Source organism: Zonotrichia albicollis, chromosome 3 (assembly GCF_047830755.1).
Source record: "Zonotrichia albicollis isolate bZonAlb1 chromosome 3, bZonAlb1.hap1, whole genome shotgun sequence".
NCBI classification, from domain to species: Eukaryota; Metazoa; Chordata; class Aves; order Passeriformes; family Passerellidae; genus Zonotrichia; species Zonotrichia albicollis.
Window position 1 is genome coordinate 16,166,701 of NC_133821.1, and position 27,515 is coordinate 16,194,215.

The 27,515-nt window shown below is 39.0% G+C and overlaps 1 protein-coding gene across 5 annotated transcripts in view; it reads left to right on the plus strand.

The window, feature by feature from the left end:
• KIF16B (kinesin family member 16B) overlaps window positions 1-27,515 on the plus strand; it is a 146,885-nt gene that overhangs the window by 97,660 nt on the left and 21,710 nt on the right. For 4 of the 5 annotated variants that reach the window (XM_074536845.1, XM_074536846.1, XM_074536848.1 and 1 more), the window contains one exon: window positions 432-521. In XM_074536845.1, the coding sequence (XP_074392946.1) occupies window positions 432-521 (90 nt within the window). Of the gene's footprint in view, window positions 1-431; window positions 522-4,433; window positions 4,478-27,515 lie in introns of all 5 variants that reach the window. The other variant, XR_012579414.1, reaches the window with a different exon arrangement.

The window sequence follows — 27,515 nt, forward strand, 5'->3', positions numbered from 1 at the left end:
TGTCCAAGAAAAGTGTATTTGTTAATTGTCAATATCTATTTATAAGAATATATATTTCTGTGAATGTTTTGAGAGGCTACACTCCACTTACTCTGGATGTTATTTATTCCTTAATGGAACACCCACTGATAGTAATACTGAGAGTCAAATAGCTGCACCAAGAAGGGATTGGGGATGTTCTAATGTGTTTACAGTCTTGTCTGTGGATTAAGGAATAAATGCATTCAGATGTTTTTTGCTTTGCAATCAGTGCTCTTTATTAAATACACTTCTGTCACTGTAATGAAAGAAACGTTAAGTAAACTTATAAAAGTTTTTGGATTTAAAACAGCTAAGAACTGTCCATTTAAATCTTATAACCTTGTATACTGCATGGATTTTGCACTGTGTGGGTTTACTTCTGTTTGTTGTGTTTATACTGTCTGCTCTAGATAACAGTTTTGGATGAGACGTGGACAGTGTTTCGGCGGTACAGCCGCTTCCGAGAGCTGCACAGAACTTTAAAACTGAAGTACCCAGAGGTAAGTTTTGGTAAAACTTCTTTTACACAAAAGGGTAGAGACTTGAAAGAAAGTGGTTTGAGATATGTTCACTCAAAAGGGGAGGTGATTTCAGACAGCTAGCACCATTTCACCAGTGCAGTTCCTGCCTGACCAGTTTAGTCCCCTTCTATGATGGAGTGGCTGTATTGGTGCACATGGGAGGAGCTGTGGGTGTCATCTGTTTTCATCTGTAAAGCCTCTGACATGGTGTCTTGGTTTAAGACAGTTTGAAGAGATGAACACTCTGAAATGAGTAACTTTCCCCTTCATTCCAACCAATCCCTTCCCACCATTAAGGAATGAGATAAGAGTAGATATAAGTGGAAAAATAACACATTACTAACAAACAGAATGCCAACAGGAAAAAAAAAAGGTCAATAATTTCTAGGTACCAAACTGCAAAAAACTCACAACCCTACTGGAACAAAGATAAGCCAGAAATAGCCTTTCCTGAGATGGCACGAGGCAGGGACAGCCTCAGGCTTGTAGGACAAAGGGACAAGATGCCATCACATCCCTCTTGGGAAGGCAGGAGCTTTGCAGAGGAGTTCTAACAGCAGATAAAGACTTGCTGGGGTCTGTCTGCTGCTTCCTCCTGTTTTCAGGCCCTGCTGCTGTTGCTGTGCTCTGCACTTGCAGCTGTGGGAGGGAAAAGCACTGGTGGATGCTGGCATGGCATGGCTCCAGGAACTCTCTGGCTTTTTTTGCTGCCAGCAGAGTTTGCAAATTCGCTTTGAAATGGTTTCTAGTTGCAAAATGCAGTCTTTGTGGATGGCTATGGTTGTGGAGCCAAAGCTGCCAGGAGGAGAAGGGTTCTGCTCCCATAGCCCTCTCACCTGGAGCAGGCAGCTGATGGATTCAGAACAGCTTGCTGGAGTCCATGGTGACTGGCAGACACCTGCAGAACTCACCTCAAGGCAGCTCAAACCTGCCAACTGCACTCTCTCTGAGATGAGGCAAAAAACAAAGAGAGATCCCAAAAAGGGAGGTAAAAACTTTCCCTGAGCAAGGACCAAACAGCCTGCAAAACAAATACCATGTGGCAAAGGAACACCCTGGGAGGACCAATTCTGAAAACAGCCACAATAGCACCTCCTCACACACACAAGGTCTCTGGATGCAAAGTCTTAAGGACACTAACAATTCTTGGATGCAGGTAGATGTGGAATGCAGTAAAATTATGGATCTTCCCAGGACACATGGTCCCCACAACATCCTTTACTCTAAACTGAAAGGAGATGGATTTCATGGGTGAACTGTTTGTGTGGATGAGGAATTGCTTGGATGGTCACATCCGGTGGGTCGTGGTCAATGGCTTAAGGTCCACACAGACATCAGTGAAAAGTGATATCCCTCAGGATTTTGTATTGAGACCAGTGCTGTTAAAAATCTCCATGAGCTGACACAGAAGGAACAAGCACACCCTCAGCAAGTTTGCAGATGACACCAAGCTGAGTGTGGCTCACAAGCATGAGGGATGGGATGCCATCCAGAGGGACCTCGATGAATTCAAGGAATAGGCCCATGGGAATCTTATGAGGTTCAACAAAGCCAAGTGCACCTGCATGCAGGCAGTTCCTGGGATGAGTACAGGATGGGGAATGAGGGGATTCAGAGCAACCCTGCCAAGAAGGGTTTGGGTGTGCTGTGGATGAGAGGCTGGGTGTGACCCAGCAATGTGTACTCACAGGTCTGAAAGCCAATCATGTCCTGGGCTGCATCAAAAATGTGACCTGCAGGTCTAGTGAGGTGATTCTCCACCTCTGCTCTGACCCAGCCACCCAACTCTGGAATCCTCAGCACAGGAGGGACATGGACCTCTTGGAGTGGATGCAGAGGAGGGATAATAAGTTGATCATCTGGAGCACCTCTCCTTTGGAGAGAGGCTGAGAGGGTTGGGGTTGTTCAGCCTGGAGAAGGCTCTGGGTAGATCTTACAGCAGCCTTTCAGTTCTTGAAAGGGGATTATTAGAAGGACGGGAACAGATTATTAGAAAGATGGGGACAGATTTTGCAGCAGGACTGTTGCAGTAGGACAAGGAGTAATGGCTTTAAACTGCAGAGGGCAGATTCAGAATAAAACGTTAAGAAAATTTTTACCATGGCACAATTTTTACAATGCCTAGAGAAGTAGTGGGTGTTTCATCACCAGATATATTCAAGGACAGGTTAGTTGGACCTCTGAGCAGCCTGATCTAGTTGAGGATGTCCCTGCTTGTGACAGGGGGCTGAACTCAATGGCCTTTAAAGGTCTCCTCCAACCCAAATGATTTTATGATTGTGTGACTCCTCCCAGACGTGTGTGTCCTGTAAGACTGACAAGCCCTTCAGCACTTCAGAGATCAAAGGGTGCTTGATACAGGATGGATGTTGCAATGAAACTGTGACTCTGTGTGTTGCTCCTGGCCATAAATTCCCTTTACTACTGACTGGAGTCTTTCCCTGGAGGTAGCTGTTTTGTTCATTGCAAGATACTTGGAGTCAGATCCTGTTGTCCTGACAACTTCTCATTTAAAGAAGACCATTGCTTCACAGATACCCTTTTGTAATAGTGGCTTTCAAGTTTCTGCAAAATGAAAAATTGATCTCACTACTTCAGAGACTCTGGGCATTTAGGATGAGGAGCTGTGCCTGATGAAGCTTTAGTTCATTGGAGTGAGCGTTTATGGAATTACAGTTTTTAGTTTTCACATCTAACTTTTAATTATTAACATTTTTCTTGCCTCCTACATGTTCCCTTGGATATTAGAAGAAATAAATCATTCAAGCAATGAAAGTGACCCTGATTTGAGAGTTAGTACAAGAAAAGAAGCTTGGGCAGTGTATTAAAAAATATGAATATGTTAAAGAAGGAAAGACATGCACATGCTTTCTTGGTCTTTGTTAACATATGCTTTAAGCTAAAAATGAAATGAGCATGGAACAGACCTTGAGTCTGGGGCTCAAGATTGTTCCCATTCCAAAACAGTATGAAAACCAGAAATGGAAACTACTGTGCACCAAATATCTAAGAAAAAGTTTAAAAAAGAAAAAGGAGAGAGAGAGGAAAAAAATTAAGTCATCTTTTTTAAATGACAGAATTTTTTTAAGGTAAAATTGAGTTTTTAGTGGGAAATTGAAATGTTCTCTGTACATAAATGCTTTTAAAAATATTGCTTGTGAACATCAGTACAATTTTTTTTATTTGAATAAATTGCCATTTCCTCTTGAATGTTAGAGCTGTATCTGTCAACAGGAATATCCTAATTGCATCTAACTCTAGAAAAAAGAGCCAGGCTGTCATCCAAATGAAAAAGGGCCACCTGAATTCCTGTGCAGACTGATTTTCCCCATTTAGGAAAATGTGCTAGACTAGTCTTCTTCAGAGTTGGTTATTGATCCTGACAGTACATTGAGGAGCAACTGAATTCTTTAATGGTTGCATCAGAGGGAGATCAGCTTCATTCTTGTGGGTAGTAATTGGATTCAGGAGGAATCTGATGTCCCTAAAGCCACTATTATGTCCTGTGTGCTGCAGCATATTAATTTCACCTTTTTGAATAAAGCATTTGTGACTGACAGTACAAATTCGGGCTTTTTTTGGTGTTTCAGGAGCGAGTAGTTGTTTTTTTTTTTTTTATTCTTACTTATTTGTTTTGAAGAACCATGACAGCATGAGTAGTATTATTAGGTCAGAATGAAGTCCAGCATCCAAGAGTGTGTAACAGGATAAGATCCCAGCCCAGAGCACAGGTACATACTTTGCTTCATCTTGGAGTCTTCCCAGCTGAAGTTGTTTTTGTTGTAATTAACTGTTCATTGTTAATATTTTTCCTGTGGTTTTTATTTGTATTTTAAATTCTCTACACTGCACATTTTATAAGTATCTTACAGAGGCAATTTTCTTTTGCAGCTTATTTTCTTTTATCATCATCTCTCTGTGGTTTTGCCTGCTAGGTCAGTATATTTGCTAGTTTAATGTGTCGGTTTGTTCCTTATTGACACTTCTGCGTTGCCATATGTTTGTGTCTTAGGTAAACTCAGTGAGACTGGCATCCAGTGCATTAACAGAATTATTGGTTAGTTATACTAAAGCACAAGTGTCTAATTTCCTTGTGGGAAATACATGATATTTGTATTAAGCTGTCTGTTCCATTGTGAAGAAGTTTTTTAAGTCACTGCAGGTACTAAGTCTTACAAGGTTGCCAGTAGTATCCTTTCCCAGCCTTGACTGAGCTTTCACTTGACAATTTTCACCAGCTTAGCAGAGAGGTTCAAATACACTCATATTTGCTAAATACCAAGCATGCTAAAGGTTGGGAGAAGCAAGAGAAGCATTTGATCATGTGAGCCAGTGCTTCTAGATAGGTACTGGCACATAGGTACCTGTTCTGGAAAACCTTGTGGCACCAACAATGTTCTCTGTTTTACACAGTGCAGGCACACATTGTGTCCGTTCCTGCTTTGAGACTTGGAGTATCAAAAGGAAAGGCAGGTGTGTGGGCAGAAGAGACCTGGATAATATGCAGTGGGTTTCTTCTGCTTGCCAGCATTTCTACAAACTACTGTGTCCTTGTTTATCAGAGGGGAAGAGCATGTTGTGATGGATGAAACACAAAATAATGTGTGCTGCAGTAAAGTTTTGGCATTTGTTTCCTTTGAAGGAATTTCATTAACAGTGCTGCATATGTGAATGACTGATGGTTTTCTATATTTTTACCTTTATTTAAAATAGCTGTAATTTATGGTAATTTTGGATTAGTTTTGCAATGTGAGTAGCAGTTCAGTTTGTTTGGTAAATTGAAACTCATCTGTCTGCTTCTGCTCATCTGTCATTGAGCCAATTTAGGATTCACTTAGGATGAGGCTAAAATGCATTTTAATACCAAACTTGTCAGAGTTGTGTCTTTAGCCACTATGTATTATTTCAAAGAAATGTGGTCCTTAGAAGGATCTTATCAGAATCTATCAGAGTTGAGTTTTATTTTGCACAGTTCACCTTCCCACTCTAAATTAATATTTATAATGAACAGTGAAAATACTGTGGGCATGTTTAATATATGAGTGTCCTGCTTTTAGAAGTGAACTTTACAGCTCATTAGTTGCTCAGCTCTGAGTTACTATATCAGTATTTTAATAATTTGCTGATCTTGCATTTCATGTTTCTGCCACTGAATTCCCAAAGGGAAGTCTTGGCAAACTGATGTATTAGGAAGGTATTTTTAAAAAAAAGTATCTCTTTCAAAAGCAGAAACTTACCTACTATCTTCTGGTCTTAAAAGATGTCATATATATGATATATCTGAACATTTCTTCTAATGTAATTAAGGGGCTGCTGACAACTGCTTATCTAACTAAAATGTGTCACATGCAAATTTTGAAAGACTGAAGGAGCTGCAGCAGAGTGGGACTGAGCCAGTGGCAGATCACTACCAAGCATTTTACAGTGTCTATTTTTTGCGGGGGCTACATGGCTGTCATTTGCCCAGCTCCAGCTTTCTTGCACTGCTAGGTTGTTAATGACCATTTTATTACTTTGGGATTTTTAATTAAGACCATATTTGACTTTCAGTTGCAGTAGTCTCTCTAATGAATGCACTTTTTGTTTGTTATTAGTCAGAGAAGAGAGCAAATGGACTCTTCATTCTCAATAGAGGAGTGAGAATTTCCAGAGTTATATTCTCTTGGTTTTCCCTCTGCCTTCATCTTTTCGTACCAGTTACTGGTTTTGGAATAGTACCAGAATGTTGGTTTCTGCAGAAAATTTTCCTTCCTGAGCCACATCTTGCTGCAGAGGAAATCTCACTCTCCTACCACTTTCTCACTCTCCTAACACTCCCTTGTCTCTACGTTCTTCCAAATGAGAGCAGAGCGACAGTTCCTATTTGTCTTTCTCCTACTCAAATCCAGGGTTTATGAAGTCCCTCCTTCATATGGGAGTCCTTAAGTCCCACTTGCATCCAGGTTTTGTGGGGCTTTCACTGTAGGCTCTGCTTATTGAGTTCCCTGTCAGTCATCTTGGAAACTGTTTCTGTGTGCATAAAAATCTCTACATGTTGTTAAGGAAAGCACCTTCCATAGAGGCATTTTCATTCCTAATAGTGATTCCTGACTTAAAATATTAGAAAATCCCTGGGGAGCTGCCAAGGAGAAGCTACAAGGCATGCTTACATTTATAGATTCATTTATGGATGTAAGGACATGCATGTGTCCTGTTCAGTAGGAATGCCACAGCTTTTGAATTCTAGTTTATTTAACAGAATGCAGTAATTTCTGTAATATCTGTATTTAATTTATGGAGGTCTGTATATTAGCATATATTTGTGTCTGTTGGGATCTGGGCACAAAAGGTCTGTTAAGAGTTTAAAAATAATTATGGGTCATAACCTGTAGGAATTACTTGAAATTCAAAGAACAGAAAAAAATTCTCAGATTTTTCAGAAGTAATAAGCGAATGTTTTTCAAAATATACTGAAATCAAAACATCTGTTGCAAGTTTATTTAAAAACATTTTAAAATACTTTGTAATATTTCATATTTTTCAAACTCAAAAAGTAGTCTGTTTTTCATCCAAAGTATGTTGCATCTCAGTAAAGAAAGACAAATGTTTGCATCTCTGTGACAGCAATGTCTGTTTCATCCCTCCATACTCACAACCACTCAACACATAATGTGTATGTTTGCTATTAAAATAGAGCAGACACCAGTTTTTTAATTATTTCTTAACTTCATTTGAGACACTTTTCTACTACTGCTTATTATTCACATGTAGTTCAGCTGTGTAATGATTAATGAGGAGTCATGAACTGTTTATGGAGCCACCACTGACTGATCTCACTGTCCTTTCCTTTGGACTCTGTACTCCTCTTTTGGGTGACTGCCAGGGAAGGATCTCTGTTTATTTTTAAGAGCTCCATACATCTGGTGCTTTTGATAAGTGGTAAGTGGGAGAAATCTTCAACAGGAATGGCTGGCACAGATAATGGAGAGGGGATGAATTTGAGGTGAAGTCATTAATTTTAGGAGAACATCCTTGGATTCTGGAATTGATCACTGACCAAGAAATGCAATATATTACTAACTTCCAAAACATGTTTGGTGTGAATTTAGGGATTTTTATTCTTCCCCCCCCCCAATAATCTCAAGGATAATTAGACAATTTCTGTGCACTTACGTAATGATTAAATTATTTTTAATGTCGTATCAGACATGCAGAATTCTCCCTTCCAATGAGGAATGCAAACAGAAATTAAACCAGCAGTGGAGCAGTAAGGCAGCAGACTTGTGCAGAGCACTTGGGGCAGTGTTTGGGCAGGGATCTTGGCTGTCTGACTGCTCCAGTTCTGGTTTATAACTCTGCAGCTGTAGAGTTTTACTGAATGCGAAATTTATGTTAATATTCTGTGATGGAGGTGCTTGGCTTGCAGGGCTGGCAAGCCTGTTGCCATGTAACTGGTGAGCTCCTGGAGCTGAGGAGCTCATTTGGCAGCAGAAGTCAGAAGTTTATTTCATCAGAGCTGGTTGGACTGAAACTGCTGATTTTACCATTGGATTTTTTAGTTTGCTGGCATTAGTAACTATATATTTAGTTAGTATGTAAGGTGTAGGTACTATGCTCACATTGAATGCAAAATTCTGGATGTTTGGATTCTTCTAGTGTTCAGTTTTAAATAGCATAGAGTAGTATATTTGTAAATAACAGAACTTTCCTAAGACAATGCTGAAAATTATTTTGTTCTGAAACCTGCTGAACTTATCCCAGAGTCTTGATCCTGCAGTGATTGAAGTCCCAGTCTAGTCACAAATTCATTCATTGTTGACATTGATGCTTAAAAGCTCTGGAGACTAAGGAAGAATTTAAAATTGGTGCACTAGAGAGAGCAGGGTGTAGCATATAATACTGAACATGGTTGTACATATCTTGCTACAAATGTTATCTCATATTTTAGGAAGTTCAGTTTTTTTGGATATGGATTCTCAGTTCAGGTTCTTTCATAGAGCTTTATGACCCTTTGTAAACAGACTCTCTAACAATATTTTAAGTTTTGTCTATTTCTTTGAAAATTTGATCCAGTGAAGAAATAAGGTGTGTTTTGGCTGAACTGGAAGGATGTTTCTAAGAGTCTGGATATGAAGCAGAAAATTTGATTTGGTTTTTTTTTTCCCAAATAGTCAAGACTGATGTACTGTAGTTTTGGTTTTAAACAATGGTAAAATATAATAGAGAGATTTGATATGAGAACCATAGGACAAACATCAAGCATCAAGAATGTATAAATAATCTTAAACAATCTGAAAGCTTTTTTTTTTTTTAAATGGAAATTGTGTATTAGAGCACAGGTGAAAATGAAAATTATTTGCAACATTGATGTGCTTGGAAATAGCAAATGCTATGATGTGTGTTCTGGCAGAATTATATGTAGAAAAGCACTTAGAAAACAGTTTTTGAAATATGAATCTAAATTAAGGACAGACCTTTATTTTTACTTTCTAGCATGGGAATTTAGTAGGCTTGGTAATACATCTTTCCATAAATATTGAAAGGAAAAAAATTAGTAAGTTTTAGAACACATATTTGTGTGTAAACCCTTGAGTACTATTATATGAGCATGTGATTATAGCCTTTGGCTTCTTTCAGTTCAAATTACAGTAATTATGATGTAGTTAATTTTAACATTCATATTCTTGTCCCCCAGAGCAGCCAGGAAGGGCATACACAGGAAGCATATTTTGTCACATGCATGTTTCCAGCTCCTGTTCCTAATTATATTATGTTCAGAGCAGTCTGCAAGCCTGCTAGTTTATATCTGTAGTACTTCCATATCAACCTGAGTTTGCCACTATTTACAGGTGAGATTTAACTGGTAGATCCTTAGAAGCTTCACCTGGCCTTTCTTTCTGCAGTATGAGACTGCTGAAATTTTTAAAATAAATGTTTAGCATATTTCTCAGTACATCTATCTACTGAGATATGAAATGAACAGGAGAATTCATTCCAATAAATAAAGTGTGAAAAACATCACTGCTAACCATATCATGTAGTTCAGTGAAAACTTGATTACAGGGAAATGTATTTATTCCAAATGGTCCCTCTGAATTCATAGTTGCTTACCAGTACTGGAGCATCAGAGACAGCAGCAAACCCTCCAGCATATTTGCTTCCAGCAAAATACACAATTCTCCATCTATTTCTAGTTGGAAAATGAAATCATTGTGTGAATTTTAGTCTGTGAAATTGTTGTGACAATTTCATGTCACAGCACTGAATCTGAATGTGTAAGAGCCTTGTAAAAAACAAGTTTGGGGATTAATTTGTTTGTTGTTGCTTTGGGTGCTAGATTAATACAGCAAAATTTTCTTGGCTTGGTAGATAGGATTCTGCAGAGATACAACTTCTCTCTATCTCTTCTCCTTTCCTTCCTTTCCTCCTGGGCTTGTTGATGAGACCTGGCCTTTTTGGTCTTTCTCTAGCAGCAGGTGAAACTTGTGAGCTTCCAAACATTTCTCTGAGCTTTATTGGTCTTCTGATAGATTCACAATGAAACAAGTTTAATCAAATGTCAGATTTCATTGATTGGGCTGTGCAAAAGTCTTGTACATGAGTAACATAGGCATTGAAAAAAAAAACATTTAGAGAGGTGTGAGTCCATCATCTCATAATTTTTGAGCTATTTGACAGAATAATTCCATTGATCATTTGATAATCTGGTTTTCCAGGTGCTGCTCAATTACCTACTGAATTTGTGTAACAGTTTTGTGTGGATAACAGCTATCTGTGAGAGAGAAGTGCCTCTGAGAAGAATTCCTAGACCGTGTAGCTGGAGGTTTAGGTGCTCATTGAGACTGAGCCACTTCTTACCTGTTCCTGACTATTGGTGGACTTGGGAATGCCTTGGGCTGCAGCCTTGTGTCTGTTTTTGTGCTGTTTAGTGAAAAGCAGAGGGGAGGATTGGAGGTTTTGCTGTTTCTTCTATTTTTCCATTGCTACCTTCCTTCAGGGGACTTTTGGATATGTACTGCATTAATCATTAGCTGTTAGTGACAGTCTCACTGCCTTCCAAGGGTTTGTGAAGAACAACTTGTTCTTGTTGGCCTTGTCAGGAATACACTGGTAGATTAAGTTGGTCTTTCAAGTAGAATCCTTTCATATCAGTTGATATAGTGGCCCAGCTCAAACTCTAGTTTTTGTGAAAATGGTTAATTTTGAACAAATAGCATAGAGAGTAGCAAAAATTGTCAGGCTCCAACTGTACTGCCTGTTGTGGTTTTTTTCTTACATATTTAGGTGATATTACTGACACAATGTGAAACTGCACATGTGAAACTGTTTGCTAAACTTTATTCACTCTCTAATCTGGAGAATTATGCTATGCCTCTCTTGTGCTTCATGAGGCAGCTTTTGAATAGGATAGTTCAGGTTTCCCCTCTCTTTGGAACTACCAGGTAAATGAACAAGGAAATACAGATTGCAGATTAGCTGTTTATTTAGGCACTGTTGTATTCGTCAAATGAGGGATTCATTATCTAAATAGGATTGAGATACAGGTGACTCTTACCTATTGTCATCTGCAATAAAGGAAAGCTGCTGAAAAATTTCCCCCTCTGTATCTAATAACAATTTTTACACATTTTAATACACATTTATGGCTTACAATTTCTCTAGCTACACTAGAGGAGTAAAAGAGCAGAAGTGCTGTGCTGAGCCTTGTGCTCCCTAACAAGGAGGGGCACATTTGCCAGCGACACCATTGTGACCCAGGAATGTGTGCTTGCAGTCTGGAAAGCCAGCTGCATCCCAGGCTGCATCTGGAGCACTGTGGGCAGGAGGTGGACATGCGGGAGAGAATCCAGAGGAAGGTTGGAAAGGTGCTCAGAGTGCTGGAGTGCCTCTCCCATGAAGGCAGACTGAGGGAGAGAAGGCTCTGGGGAGACCTCAGGCTCCTTCCAGTACCTAAAGGGGCTCCAACAGAGCTGGAGAGGGATTTTTTTACGTATATTATGTTCAGAGCATATGAATGGGTTTAAGTTTACAGAGGGGACGGTTCGCTTGGATCCTAGGAAGAAGTTGGTCCCTGTGAGGTTGGTGAGGCACTGGCACAGGTTCCCTAGAGAAGCTATGGCTGCATCATCCCCAGAAGTGTTCAAAACCAGGTTGTGCAGGACTCGGAGCAGCCTGGTTTAATGGAAGGCATCCCTCCCATGGAAGGGATGTTGGAATGAGGTGGGGTCCTTCCCCAACTCAAACCATCCTATGATTCTAAAACCAACCCTAAGGTCAGCATTTTTACAATCTACAAGAGGCATTTTTTGTTTAAAGGTCTTTTTTAAAGTATTACTTTATCATGTTCATGCTTATGACCTTTCAGACTCAGTATGGTAAAAATAATACTGTGTTTCTCAGTTAAAAATGACTTGGCTTTAGAAGAAAGGAAGAAAATAAATTTCTCTGGCCTGTGGACCTGGTACAGTTAATAAATATATTTCTAAATGCCTTGTTTTGTATTCAAAGAGAGATGTTCCTGTAAAGCTCTCTTCACTGCTATAATATAAATATATTAAAAAAAAGTAGAAGGGTCTTCTACTGTCTCTGCAACACAATGTGCAGAAAGCTCCATCTTACAGAAGAGAATTGTCAAGCCCTCTAGAGAGCCTAAAGCAAGAAAGCCCTAGTCAAAAAAGTATATTAGACATGTCTGCATGACAAAAATCAATAAAATACAATCTCTTGTGGTTTAATATGAAAATAAACACAAAGAAGTGGCTTTCAGGAAAAATATTGAGCTGCAGATATAGAATTGAAGATGTCAAGAGAAGACTGAAAGCAGAAGATGTTGTCCAGTTTACTGGAGGACATATTTCAGAACCAAAGGCAGGAATAATAGTGTTGGAGGGTAAGCTGTCTGGCCATGTCTGAAAACCAAAATTCAGTGTGAGAATGTTAGTGGTGTGAGTGAGATGAAAAAGCACTCTTCTCATGGGTGCCAAACTTTGGAACATACTGTTAAAGCATTTGATTAATTCATGGTTATCTATATTTGGTTAAAATGCTGTGAACAATAGAAGGAGAAAAATACAAAGAATAATATTTACTTATTATAATATAAAGGTATGTTTTTATTTGGCTAATTTCTTCTCTATTGAATTTATTATTTTCTGTCATACCTAACTGTAGGTACTATTGGTATTAATGATGGTTTAATATTTGTGTTGTGCACTGCTGTCAGCAGTGCAGGTACTCTGAAGCTTTTTTTAAATACTCTATATTTTCCAAGAAATTTAAAAAAAAAAATTTAAAACCACTTCTGAACACATCATGTCCTAGTCTTCTTATATCCTCTATGGAAAAAAATTGAAACAAAGCTTTAGCAGTATTTTAAATCCTTAAATTACTCATTTTATGTTCAACTCTAACTCCAAATTTATTTTTAAATCAGGGAATAAATAAGGAGACCTTTAATTTTTAAGTTCAGTTTTTTGATAGTACCAGTAATGTAAAGTAATTTAAAATTAATGTATTGCAGGGTTTTATTTAAATAGGTAGAGCTGCATAATTTCCATTCTGGTTGTACCTGAGGCTCATATGTGCTGTAACTCATTGTAAAGTTGGTGTAAAAAACAATGAAAAAATAATGTGGTTTTTTAACTTTCCCCTGTTTTCCTGAGTTACTAAAACTTGTGTAGGTGGAGCAACATGGCTTACACAGACTCAGTGAAGCAATGTTTGTTGGGAAAAACATTGTTCTGGAAAGCATCTGACAGATGGGAATGATGAAATTAATATAATAATAATTATTGTATTGACATAATAATCTGTGCCCAAATTCTTGCAATTGTGAAACACATCCCTATTTTCTCCCCTGCCCTAAGTAATAATGTTGGCACAGTATCATGTTGGCTTTTTCCTGAGTGTGTCTTTGAGATTTCCGTGTCTATGTGGAAATCTGTGGGTCTTGCTCATGAAGCACTTAGCTTTAAGTGCTTGATCAAGAAATTTTATTATACTTAGAAACAAATATCTATTCTTACCCACCATCCTGACTTTCAAGAGCAGTACTAAATGTGGTATTCCTCATGAAACTGATAGTAACAGTGGTATTTTACTTTGTACCCAGAGTTGCTTTTCTGCCCTGCACATTGAAAATCCTTTGCCAAGCAAGCTCCTGAAAATAGATCTGTTAAGTTTATTACATTTATTTGGTTACCTGTCATCTTAATGGCAACAGCAACAGTGGAAGGAAAATTTGTATGAGGCTTACAGCAAGTTTTTAAGTCTGTGATAAAGCAGCTTGTTTTAAAGTGTCTGTATGACTAGACACAAGTGAAAATGAGTGTATAATGTCTGACTATCACTCACTCTTGCTATTGGGGAGACTGAGTCATTCCTTTTAAGCTTCCCATTTGCGTGCCTGCACTGCCTTTTCTCTGGTTTTATCACTTTAAATGATGCAGAAGGTTATCTGACTTCTCCTTGTAATCAGTCCAGTTGGTTGTGAGGGTTAGCACTTTATGTCTGCTAACAAATCACACTTGAAGGCATACTGCATGTTTGTTTGCAGGTGTATTTCTCTGTGACAGCTGTTCTTTAAGACCCTGAGATCTGCCATTAATTTTGAGTAGTCAGAAAGGCATCCATCTAGTCAGCAGTACAAATCATTACTGCTTGTTGATGAGTTTTCATTATTAACATTTCTCAAAGGCAAGGGTGACTGAAATTTATGGCATCAGTCAGCCACATGAGATGGGGATGTGTCATAAATGCTGCCAGATGTCACTGAGATGAGTTCATGTACAACAAGCAAATGTTCTTAGGGAGAGCTGTGAGAACTGCTGTGGTGAATCCCCTTCTCTGAGCCTGTTTCTGTTGCATAAATCTGATGGAATTGTGATTTCTCAGTGCGGAGTCCAAGTGGCCCAAGAGGCACTGGGGCATCAGCAGAGCTGGAGCAAGGTTGTGTGCAGCCATGGTGAAGGCAGGGGGTGATGCATGGCCCACCTTGTGTTATTGCAGGTACAGCCTTGACCTTGCTAGAAATCCCAGCAGGAAGATAATAAATCAAATCCCAAATAGTGCTTGAAAGAAAAATAAACCCTACAGCAATCTCCAGAAAATAACTTTATAGCCTTTTTGAGAAGTGGGGTTTGAGTCACACCTTTATAAAGATTGATTCATGTGTTGAACTTAGAAGAAACAGCCTCAAAAACCAGCCAATTTTACCGTTTCTTTAAAGAATTAACCAAGACCTGAGACTGCATGAAGAAAGATTAATGTTTAGTTGGCAAAATCATGACCTAAGAGCATAGAGAGTAGGTGTTGTCCATTTAATCTCTAGGTTGGCACATACCTTTGTCTTACCTCATGGTCTGCCCTGCCATGCTGGCATTTTTTCCAAATAAGGAAATGTGGGTGTGGCTAAATTACAAATATGGTCATGTGGGGGGGCATGCCAGATATGGTCATGTGGGCAGGGCTATGCCCAAATAAGGAAATGTAGGTGGGGCTAAATGACAAATATTGTTGTGTGGGCATGGCTAAATTCCAAATATGGCCATGTGGGTGTGGCTAAATTCCAAATATGGTAGTGTGGGCATGGCTAAATTCCAAATAGAGTTGTGTAGGTGTGGCTAAATTCCAAATATGGTCATGTGGGTGGGGCTGTGCCCAAATAAGGAAATGTGGGTGTGACCAAAACCAAATATGGTTGTGTGGGTGTGGCTAAATTCCAAATATGGTCATGTGGGCATGGCTGGATTCCAGATATGGTCGTGTGGGTGGGGCTATGCTATTCAGCTTGTCACCTACTTTTCCATTTCTAATATTTTCTCTTTTTCCATCTCTCCCAACATGTTCTTCTCCCACTTCCCAGCTTGTTTCTGTTCTAACACTGTGCTCCCCTCCATTCCTGCATGACCTACCTAATTGATTTCTTTACTCCACTGGGCCATTTGCAACCCTCCCTACAACCTGCCAGAAGGGGAGAGGGATTTGATATTCTCAAGAGGCAGCATATCCAAGGATCTGAAGTGTACCCATATCACTCTTCTAATGGAGTGAACTCCCTGGAAAAGGCTGAACAGCAGCAACAAAAGTCACCATTTATTAGGACAAACAAGGGTAATTAACCTAAACTGAGGAAAGCTCAAATGACCAGAAAATAAGTACAGGAAAAGCAACCTTCCTCCTACACAAAGGGTCTCTGCAGAGGGCCCTCAGTACAATGTGCAAGCTTACATTTTTGATGGGTTTTATCTTAAAATAATAATAGATATATTAGCTGCTGTGGAAATGCTGTTTTTTCTGGCAGTTACAAAACTGAAATGTTTCACAATAAAACATTTCAGAACTATGGGAGTCTTTGAAAAAAGCAACCAATTTTTTTTTTAATCTTTGTAAACTTGCCAGTGTTAAATGTGAATAATAATAATAAATGCTATTATTCTGCTTTGACCAATATGCAGTTTGTGTGCATTTCCTTAGTCAAAGACGTTTTTAGTGGTTGATAATAATTTCATTTGTATTTTAACAGCTAAACCGTAAAGATAGGATGCAATTCACATTAATTATGTCTCAGATCAAGCCCCACTTTGGGTAGGAATTGTCAGAATGATGATCACAAATAGAGTCTATGCTTTCTGCCTTAAGTTTCTGTTGGACTCTGGCTGTGCTAGGAACCTGGATATTCATTCCTGAATTACATCTTGTAGTGATAAAATTGGATTCTGTGCATGTGGCTTTTTTAGAGCCAAGAGTAACCTGCACAATGGAAAGTAAACTGAGAGTCAGATGGAAAAATCCCACAAGTCTCAGAAATGGGAAGGAGGCAAAATGTTGTCAAGAAGTGTGATGGGGTGATTTCTGATTAATTTTTTTTTTGTTTTCTTTATTTATTACATGAAAGGCAGTACCTTACTAGACCTGGCAACTCAGAAAATGATTTTCCAGTAGAAAAAAAGGGCTACATTTACTGAGTATGGGTGAAAAGACCATTGTTAAATTAATCTAATTCTGCACAACATAGAGTTCATTCTCTTTCAGGAGAATTTTAGAAACTGGCTGGATTTCAAGCTATGTTTTAATGCAACTTTTTGGCTGCCTGCCTCCTCAGAAAGTCAAAGGCCTCTGCTCAATAACTGAGTATAAATACAGTCAGAGCAGTAGGTCTTTGTTTCAGTCATGCAGAACCAATTTCTTGTTTGATGGTATCGCTGTTGCATATTTTTAATTGAAACTGTTTTGAGAAGTACTGATGTAAATCCTCATTATTATTCTGTTTTCCCCCTGTAAGATTATGGTGCTGTCTGACTTTGTTTGATACTGCTGTGATCACCAGCACTTACATTCAAACACAGACATATCCCCAAATTTGGGAATTGGGATAAGAACTACCTTTCAGCGATTAAAACCAGAGTGCCAGAGAGTACCAGTGTATTCATTAGCCTGTTAATGAAATGCCTCTGCTAATGCCAGTTGTTATAAAGATTTAATAGGTTTAACATGGGGCTGTGGCACAACCCCAGCCGCCCTCAGTGCTCTTACTGAGTCTAAATATTCATCTTGGTAAATATGCCCGATGTTTATTCCATAGTGATGATTACCTCTGCTGCCCAACAAAGAGAGGTGAACCTCTGCTGTACATTAAACACACCCTTCAAAACAACATTCTTAAAATAACAAGCATTCCTTGAAAATCTGCTTTTCTTCCTTCTCAAAAGTAACAGTTCCCATTAATAAGGCATCTCTTTTAGAAAAACATTCTTTTAATCAGCAATTCTTTCTATCAGTGGCTCTTTTACAGAGAGTTAGATGCTGAAAAAAGGTGTGAGCGTAGTTGAATTGTAAGTTACAAAAAGTGAAATAACTCATACTGTGTCTGTAAAGTTTGTGTGTGGAAAATTCTTCCTTTTGCCCCCCCAACTGGTACCTGACTCCCAGGAGGAGGGTGGAAGTCCTAAATATTCAGTTTAGAAAATTAATGCAGTCTTAGAGAGTGGAAAGTTTCTTTTTCCAGCAAGGGTCAGATTTTGAAATCCATCCATGGCTTCTGCTCGGCCTTGCATTTGAAATGGTTATCTGAGGTTTATCTGGGTGACCTCTTCCAGCCTCTTCAATCTTTCAGGTATCTCGGGAAGAATTTCAAATGCAGCTCTGCACTACCCTTGCCATTGAGGGAAATACGACTTTTTCTGTTGCTGTTTTTAAAGGATGGTGCTGAAGCAAAGGCAAGACCAAAGGATGCAAGCTGTTTGCTGAGTGTCAGTATTTGGAGGATATTTTTTCTGGCCTGTGTGTTTTCAGACAGCCCTTGAGGGGCTTGGGGGATGGATGTGTTCTGTGACCTGTCCCAGTGAGAATCCCAGCACACTGAAAGCTTTCCCCCTTTTTTAAAGTTGGGATTGGGTTAGATGGGTTAATTTTTCTTCATCTATAGCTAAAATAAGTCTGGTCCTTAACTGATTCATAGCTCTTTTCTGTACTGTTGTGATCCATCAGGTCTGTAATTTATGGGATAAGGTGATAGAAATTAGTAGCAACATTTAGCACAAGTGATGACAGCTACAATGCTTTAATATCAAAACATCTCAGTTCCTTTGGTCCTCAGTGCCTGCCACAGGGTTGGTGTTTTGTCTTCTTTGATTTTGCCACATAACAAACCTGGAATTTTAGAACTGATGCAAGGTTATAAGTAGTTGAGTTTCATGTTTGTCTTCCTTTCACCTTTCTTTTTAAACTGATCTTATTGGATCTGCTCAGGGCAGATCTGGTTATTCCCTCTACTTTTTAATGCTTATATGGTGGGTAATGTGATTTTGTCACCTCCTACTTCTTGCTCTTTACTCCATAAATATAATTTAGACTATAAAAATAAACCTGTGGCACTTTGCTATTGAAGTTGGAGGGGAGACGACCCACCTTGCATTGGTCAGCATCGACTCCACTTTGTTGATTAATCAGGCACTTTTTATAACAGTGTTAATTCACTTCATGCATATTGCAAAATCTGAGCTCACAATAGGTCAGAGATAACACACCAACTCCTCCTTATGTTTCCAATACCAAGATTTGGGTTCTCAAAATTATTCTTGCTTTCCCAAAACAGCCAAAGATAGAACATCCACTTGTTATGAGAAAGCTGCCTGAGAACTCTGATGTGCAAGGCTCTCAAGGCCTTCATGTTTGCCACTTTTACCTGTAGTTAAAAATAACCTGAGAACCTCTGCTGTTTACAGAAACAGGCTGTGAGAATCTGCTCCTCACAGCTGCTTTCTAAGCCATCTCTGAAAAAATCTCCAACAACTCTCGGTTTTTTCTTTTTTTTGCACAAGGAGGTTGGTATGCTAGGTCTCTCTATCATTATTTTGACTATATCTTGAATACCACCAAGAATACAAAGCAAAACAAACAAAGCATTCAAAAGTACACTCAGTATCTCTATAAGGTCCTCCAGCCATGGTCCGAGCAATGCCTTTACTCCAAAGGGTTAAAAGCTGTCAGCTGTCCTCCCTCATGTGCACCTGGGGAGGAGGCAAACGGCGAGTCTGAAAAATGATGTTTGTGTCCTTGAAGTTTTCACATCCACCTCTTAATTGGGTTTCTCAGAAAAGTTCAAGATCAGTTTTACAGACTGTAATCCTTTGGCTCAAATGGCATCAGCTGGGTTATCTCTCAGTCCTTGGTTGATTTGGAGTAGTGAAAAATTAGCATGCATTTAAAACACTTAAAATATCTAAACTTAACAGACTTATTTTAAGATCAACAAAGCTTATATGTAAAATCAATTAACTCTACCAAAACTTAAACAAGAATCAGAAAAGTTCTATGGGCTAATTGTCACACTCTTTGTAACATAAAAATAGGCAATTCTAACAACTATTACATTATAAGCAATATTCTCAGCTAGCAAGGCTTAAATGTCTATCATAAAAGCATAAATCTATCTAACATCACTCAAACTTAATAATATTTAGACTTAAAATACTTAAAGTATTTAAACTCAACAAAATTTAACATTACTTAAGCTTAATTTTAACAAAATCAGCTGATTTTAAATTCTATATAACTTATACTTAATATAATTTTAATTTTAGCACAAAACTTTTGGTCAACAAAATTTGCTTGCAGTCATGATAAAAAGCAAATGAATACCAAATGCTATATGTCTAAAATGAATACCAAATGCTATATGTTTTTATTAATCACATGCTTTTAAAAACTATGCTTTTATTAACTAAAATTTGAAATTTTTAATTATGTCAATTTTTTTATTCATATTTTTATTATTATTTCATTTTATTTTTAATCATTATTTTATCTTATTTATTTCATATTTTATTATTATTTTATTATTTACCATTATTTCATTTTATTATTTATCATTATTTTTACCTCACAATTTATCATTATTTTATTTTATTATTTATTTAATATTCTATTATTTTATTTATATTATTATTATTATACCTTCAAAAGTGGCTTTGGAGTAGGAAACACCACTTTACCACTTTTAAAAATAAACATTTCTTTTGGATCCAGAGAAAGGAAACAATTCTTATTTAAAAATTATATAGCAATTTTATAAAATGCCTCTTTGAGGAAATACATCAACAGATGTTTTCCTTGTGTAAAATAGACATTTTTTAGCTTAAATCTTTAAAACACATACACTATTTAAAGTTTGTGTTTATGCATTACCTTCTATATTAGTAAAACTTTTAGTCTACACTAAAACTATTTTTCTTTATCACTTTAATTTAGCTTTCAGGGAACAGCAAAGCTACATTGCATACTACTGGAGTAAGACACTGTTTAAAATCCTTAAAAGTAGCATTTAGGATCAAACCAAAGCTCGATAGAAAGATCTGTCTGCACTTTGAAATGCAAAACCTCTTGAAACTATCATTATTGGAAAGTGGAATACTTGAAGTGTTCTGAAACTCAAAAAGATAACTAAAAGTTAAGAGAAGGAAGCTAAAGCAGCCTAAGCCACTGCAGGCTCTTATTTTAGACTCCAGATTACCTGCAGCCAAGCACAGACATGGCAAGAACAGAAACTGCACAGACAGGAGAGAGAGAGAGTCTAGGAGCTTTAGTCCAGTGCACTCCAGCTCTGGGTCTCTCATAGCTAAGGCCCCGTTTGTAGCAGCAAGGAAAGGTAAAAGGTGTGACTATCTTACTACTAATTTGCAATCTACCTCTTCTGTGTGTAAGAGCAGTTTTCACATATCTGAGCAGGAGAGGAAAAAAGAAAACCCAAAGCTTAAGAAAATAAGTATGAAATCCATATAAACTAAGATAACAGATTTAAGTAGCTTAAAATTAGAGCAGAGCTACCAAGAGTTAATTTTGGTCTTGCGGCGTTGCATGTCTCGGAGGAAAGGGGCCGAGCCCCCACGCGCTGAGCTCGGCGCGGCTTCTTCTGCGCTGGGATGCTGGTGGTGGCTGCCTGGCGCTGGCTGCGGGGCACGGCTGCTCCCCCCGCGGCGGCCCCGCTCCCCCCGCGGTGCTCGGCTCCCTGCGAATGTCGGAGCGGGCGAAAACAAACTTCTGGTCTCACGGCTCGGCGGCGGCTTGGCTCGACTCGGCATGGCCGCGGCGCTGGTGGTGCTGGTGCGCGCTCTGTATGCGCTGCAGCCTCGGCGGTTTCCTCCGCGCGGGGCGCGGTGTGACTGCTCCTGCCGCCCTCGGCTCCCGCGGCTGTTCGGTTCCTGGCGCGCTGCGCGGCTTTTCCCTGCGGCTTCTCCGGCGGCTCTCGCGGCGGCTCTCCCGCGGCGGCTTGCTCAGCTTCCGCCGCGGCCCCCCGCGGCTTGCTCAGCTCGGTTTTCGCCGCGCGGCGCGGCTTCTCCCCGCCGCTGCCTTTATTATCGCCGCTACAGCACAGCTCTACAGGCGGTCGTTCGGCGCGGCTGCTCACCTTCTTGACAGTTTTATCAGTGTCTCGTGATAAATCACTGAATTCACGCCATCCTGTTGAGTCGTAAACCGTAAGGAGAATAAGGAAAATCTCTCTAGCATAGCCATCATTCTAAAGTCCCGTTAAATCCTTTTGCAAATTCATCTCTTTAATCTGTCTCCTTTGTAAAAAAGCAAAAAAAAAATCATATGCGGCTTGCCTTCCCATTACCTCTAAGCGCGCGCTTTTGCAGCTCTTTCTAGGCTTCGTGCCGCACGTTTCGGCCAGGGCTCGTCTGTCACGGTCCTGGAGCACGGCGTCCCTCAGCGACTTTTCGCTTTTTTTTTTCTTGACGTTTCTGCTGTTCCGGCTGCTTTGTCCCGGCTGCAGCTTTGGACATGGAACCCGACCCTTTACTCCAACTTCTCGTGGTGTTGCAATATCACGTCGGGGTCACCATATATTGAAGTTGGAGGGGAGACGACCTACCTTGCATTGGTCAGCATCGACTCCACTTTGTTGATCAATCAGGCACTTTTTATAACAGTGTTAATTCACTTCATGCATATTGCAAAATCTGAGCTCACAATAGGTCAGAGATAACACACCAACTCCTCCTTATGTTTCCAATACCAAGATTTGGGTTCTCAAAATTATTCTTGCTTTCCCAAAACAGCCAAAGATAGAACATCCACTTGTTATGAGAAAGCTGCCTGAGAACTCTGATGTGCAAGGCTCTCAAGGCCTTCATGTTTGCCACTTTTACCTGTAGTTAAAAATAACCTGAGAACCTCTGCTGTTTACAGAAACAGGCTGTGAGAATCTGCTCCTCACAGCTGCTTTCTAAGCCATCTCTGAAAAAATCTCCAACACTTTGCCATCCCAGTCACTTCAAATAAGTGACAGTCCCTGAAGGAAAAGTAAATTTCTAGGTTTTCTGTGTGCTCACTGAGTAGTTAAATATTTGAACACTCTCGATATTTAATCAATTAGATTTTTCAAAGGCACACAAAAAAGCTGGCAATCCTTTTGTTTGTTTATTAGTAGTAGGCTCAGGTAGGGTGATTATATGTTGTGTCACTAGCAGACTGAAAGGAATTTTTGGGAAGACTCTGAAATGTAAATTTGGTGAGCAGCCTATCAAGAGGGAACAAAGACGGGGATTATAGGAAAGAATTTGCAGGCAAAGGCAGATCAAAGGGACTTTGTTTTACTCATTAGTTTCTGTTCCTTCAGGAGATGGGCTATAAATCACCTGAAAAGCTCAAGAGTCCACTTGCAGGCTCTGTGCACTTGAAACTGTGTTGAGTTTTGCCCTCGCTTCTCCCTCAAATACCAAACTAATAGCTGAGGAAAACTCAAATGACCAGGAAATAAGTACAGGAAAAGCAACCTTCCTCCTACACAAAGGGTCTCTGCAGAGGGCTCTCAGTACCAGCCAAGAGTCAATCCTCTGTGTCTTTGAGAGGAGCAAACTCTGTTCCCAAGGTCTTGGAAGTGTTTCTGAGAGCTGAGGAGCTGCTTCAGGCCCATCCCTGCTGTGTCCCAGCTCTCTCTTGTTTTCTCTCCTTGCTGCTACAGGCACCAGAGCCTGGATCTCACTCAAACACACACAGGGGAATAAGCATCTCCCTCTTTCCTTGAGTAAATCTCCTCTGAAAAATCTTAAATAAATTGGTTGGCAAATATTTCCCTTCTGACAAATATCCCTGGATATTCCCTCTCCCTGATTAATTGTTAATGGAAAATTATGTCCAGTGGAGTAAGGAAAAGAATTAGGTGGGTCATGCAGGAATGGAGGGAAGCATAGTGTTGGAACAGAGACAAGCTGGGAGGTGGGGAAAGGACATACTGGGAGAGATGGAAAAAGTAAAGAGAAAATATTAGAAATAGAAGAGGAAAGGTAGGTGACAAGCTGGATGTCCAGAAAATAATTCCCTGGATATTCCCTCTCCTTGATTAATTGTTAATGGAAAATAATAGCTTTAATCCTTTCTCTCCTGTGCGGGCATGACTTACCTGCAGCATACATGAAGGGTTTACCCAGTGGAGGACTGTGTTACTATTTTGTTTAAAGGAATAAGTTTAGAGGTTTCTTCACTCAAGTTTAAAGTTTGAGCTATATCAGCTGAAAATATGACTTAGATGTTTTTATATGTTATTTTATTTATTTCATTTTTAGTGGATAGTATAGCAAATAATTTCTCTTTGATCTCCATTTGAATGTTTTCAGAATTTATAAAGCAGCCTTTAATCTGTCCAGTAAGTGTTAACTTTTTACCTTTGCCTACTGCTTTCTTACGAAATTGTGTAGAAAAGGTAATTTATTTCAGACAAAATATAAAAAATAGAGAAATTGGGCTTATGCTGGTTTGGTTTTGGTTTTTTTTTTTTCCACCTTGACAAATCCTTAAATACTTGATGCAAGTTCCTAGTTAAAAATACAGCTTCTGTGTAATTTCTTTAGACTCTGGGAGTCTTAGTGCATATTGAGATATTGAGGCTTAAGTGACTTTGTTTAAGCTTCAAAAACTAAAAGTAGGAGTTTTTTCTTTCATTGCTTCCTGCAAAATCGAGTCAGGTGCAGCCACAGTGGCTGCAAAACTGTGCCATGTTCTTCTCTTTGATTTTTCTCATCTGTGACAGAGATTTCTGGTACAAAGGATCAAAAGTCAGCCCTACTCTTTGAAAAATGAGAAAATTCAGAGTTGTAAAAGTAACATGAGAACTAAAGATGACTGAGTTTTTAAATAGTTAGCATTTCCTTAATTTTCTTTTTTCCCCCCTTTCCCCCCATTTAAATGTATCAAAACATTGAAGTAAAAAGAGAATTTGAGATGAAAGGTTAATGATGATTCAGACCCCATCAATGTTTGCCCTTTTTTTCTTCTTAAAAAAGTATTTTACCTTATTGTAGGCACTAAAACATAGAATGTACCAGCCAAAAATAACGAGATGTTTCAATCCTGTAGATTTTTGCTTGATGTCAGAAAATGGAATTTTTTTAATGTTTAGGGGGCATAACACTTGGAACAATTTCATGTTTCAGAAGTGACAAGCCTACATGGCTGTATTGTGTGGTATTTTGCTTTGGTCCACTATGAATTGAACTATCATCTGCAAAGTATTGTACAAGAGTTTTCATTACCATGTTCTGTTCTGCTGCACCATAAAACCCCTGAACTGAATTCAATCCAGCAGGTCCCCAAGCAGACGAACTGTCAGTGAAGAGCCTCCAAGAGATTATAGTAGAAATTAAGGACACCCTTCAAATGCTGATGACTATTTTTTCATAAAGGTTCTGAAATGAGAGTGCACCCCATCCCTGGCAGAGCATTTCATGGTATTGGAGCCTTCTTTTTCACTGTCTTGGTTTCCAAAAGGCCAATCTCCATATTCACATCTCTCCCTGGGGCTCCGGAGTTGAACGCTATGAAGTCTGGTTTCCCTTTAAAAGGGTTTGCTTCCAAAAAGGTGTTGTTAGGTAGGTGCTGTTCCCAGAATCTTAAGGTCAGAGTTGATTGTAAGATAGAGTAGGTGACAAACAAAGGGTCACTTGCTGTTCTGCCACCTGCTTTTACCAGCATTAAATGCCTGCCAAAAACCAGTCTCCTGACTGGAATGTGAGAGAAGAAGAGGAATCCATTCAGCTTTTTAAAGTTTGCTACAATAACATGTACTGGATACAAAGCACCTTCTGCTTGAGGACCGAACCTCATACTTTGATTGTACTAACTCACAAATACTCCATTGTGGCAGGTGAGTATTGTTTCTTACAGATAATGTTGCTGAGACAGACAAATAACGTGTCTCTAAGTAATGCTAGACCTAGAAATAAAACATGGTCTTTATTTATTGTGAAGAAATTAGGGAGTAAATTGCAAATTACTGTTTGCCTCTCTCTGCAACTGCTACTGCCTAGCAACAGTTGCCAGGTAGGATAAACATCATTAACTGTAAAAAGTTTAATGTGTAAAAGACATTAGGAGTGCTGATATGCAGTCAGTCTTGAGGTCTCTGTATATTATTTTAAAATATATGATCTGGCTTTGCCTTTTGGGTCTAAGCATAGTCCCAGCCTTGCGCATGGTACAAGTATGCATGTGTGTGCACTCCTGTGGATATAATGAAATGTGGGTTGCAGGGATGCAGTGATTAATTTTAGTTGGGAGATGCTTCTGCTGTCAGAATAAAAATTAGAAATCTTGCATGCTATATACAGAAGCTTCTCAGGAAATCATTCAAGCCCTCTCTTCCTATCAGGCTGGGGAATATGCCTCTTAATTTCCCCTGACAGAAAATACATCACCTCATCAGCAGCCCTAGAAAATGACAAAACATTCCTGCCAGAAAAGACTGTCTGCCAAATGCTTCCATTGCCACTGCAGGAAGTGGGGCAGGCAGGGAGGGAGGAGTGTGTCAGAAATTCCATGGAAGGAGAATGATTTCCCTCACTGCCTGTCCAGTTCCACTGTTGCTCCTTGCAATGTCACAAAATGTTCATCTTGTCAGCAAGGTGAGACCCTTGAAGAATTCATCTGGGCCAGAGGGTACTCAGACATTTAATTTTGAAAGAATAATTGATACTCCTGAATCTGGATAGTGTGAAATTCCCTTAGAGTGTTTGAGCCCAGGCAAACATCTTGATGCAAAATCCATACCTGCAAGATCTCATACATACTTCAGTGGCAGAACAAATGCTGCTCAGTCACATACTGTACTGTGTATATTAACCTGTAACAGTGATTTTTTCCACTGAAGTTACTGTACAGTTTCATAAAGGTGCTGTAGCACCACTAATAGCAAAATCTGAAATATTTATTGAAATATTTGCTACTGCACTTTGGCTTAAAATAATAAGGTATTGTAAATAAACCTCAAAATTCTGTTGAACCTTGCTTTCCTGAACCTCACACAATTATGTTCAGAGTCTGTATTTCAAATAGTACATTAGGACAGAAGATTTTTATAGAGTTATTGCAACATTTATCATTACTTCAGTGTATTTGTGTTGCTGAGCTGCTTCTAGTTCATCTCTTTAGGAACCAAAATTATGATGGGATAAGGATGTTTTATTGTCACTCTGTATATCTGTGGGGCTCTTGCACCAATATATTTTTCCCTGCATTAAAGTAATAAGTCTGAGTGTCAAAGATCAGTGGGGGGGTGTATATATATATGTCTATATAAATTTATATATATGTACATATATATTTAAATGTATATGTATAATATGCACACTATCTCTGGTAAATATATTAATAGTGTATTTTTATAAAAATATAGCACAATGGACTGGCTTCCTATTACACTGAATTTTCAGTGATATAGAGAACTGCACAATTCACCTCGCTGCAAAGATGTGTCAGTTTCTTATGTTGCAAAGATAATTTTCAAGCTGCAGAGTAGGTGGGAACTAGTGCTGTCATGTTTGCATTGAATGTTTGGATTAGGCTGAAACTCAAACCTGCAGTTTTGAATGTCTCTTTCTCATTATGGTGGGCATTAGACTGTGGGCATGTAGAGGAGTAGAACCCATTGAAATAAGTGAGTTTTTGAAGTGATGATGAAATTTGTAGCTGGAGCATTTTCTGTCATGTAGATGGGTGGGCATTTGTTGTGGAAATTTGATGGAAAAGGTCTTTGTACTTTATTTGTGAGATAGCCATCAGCTAATCATTTGGCTAAAAGAGGAGCCAGGGGACCACTGGGAAAGCGTGGGACACAGAAATGTTCTAGCAGGCCTGAGGTTTGTGTCACTGGCCCCATAGAGATGCCATCTGCAGTAAGTGATTAGTCCTTTATCACACACCTCTGCAGGTTAAAAAATCCTTCCAAGTGACATACATGTATAAATAGGTATATTCTATACACACAGGCATATTACAAACATATTCACTTTATATATGTATGTTAAGTTCAGCACACTGACATTCTGGTGGCTTTTTATTTTGTACAAAGTATGCAGATCCCCATTTCTTGACCAGCAATAAACTCATGATTTTCATATATGTACACGTTATGACTTTGAACATAGAGCAGAGTTTACTGGCCGAGACCTTTGTCTTGCATGTTAAATTCTTGACTCTAGTAATAGACTTTGGTTTGGT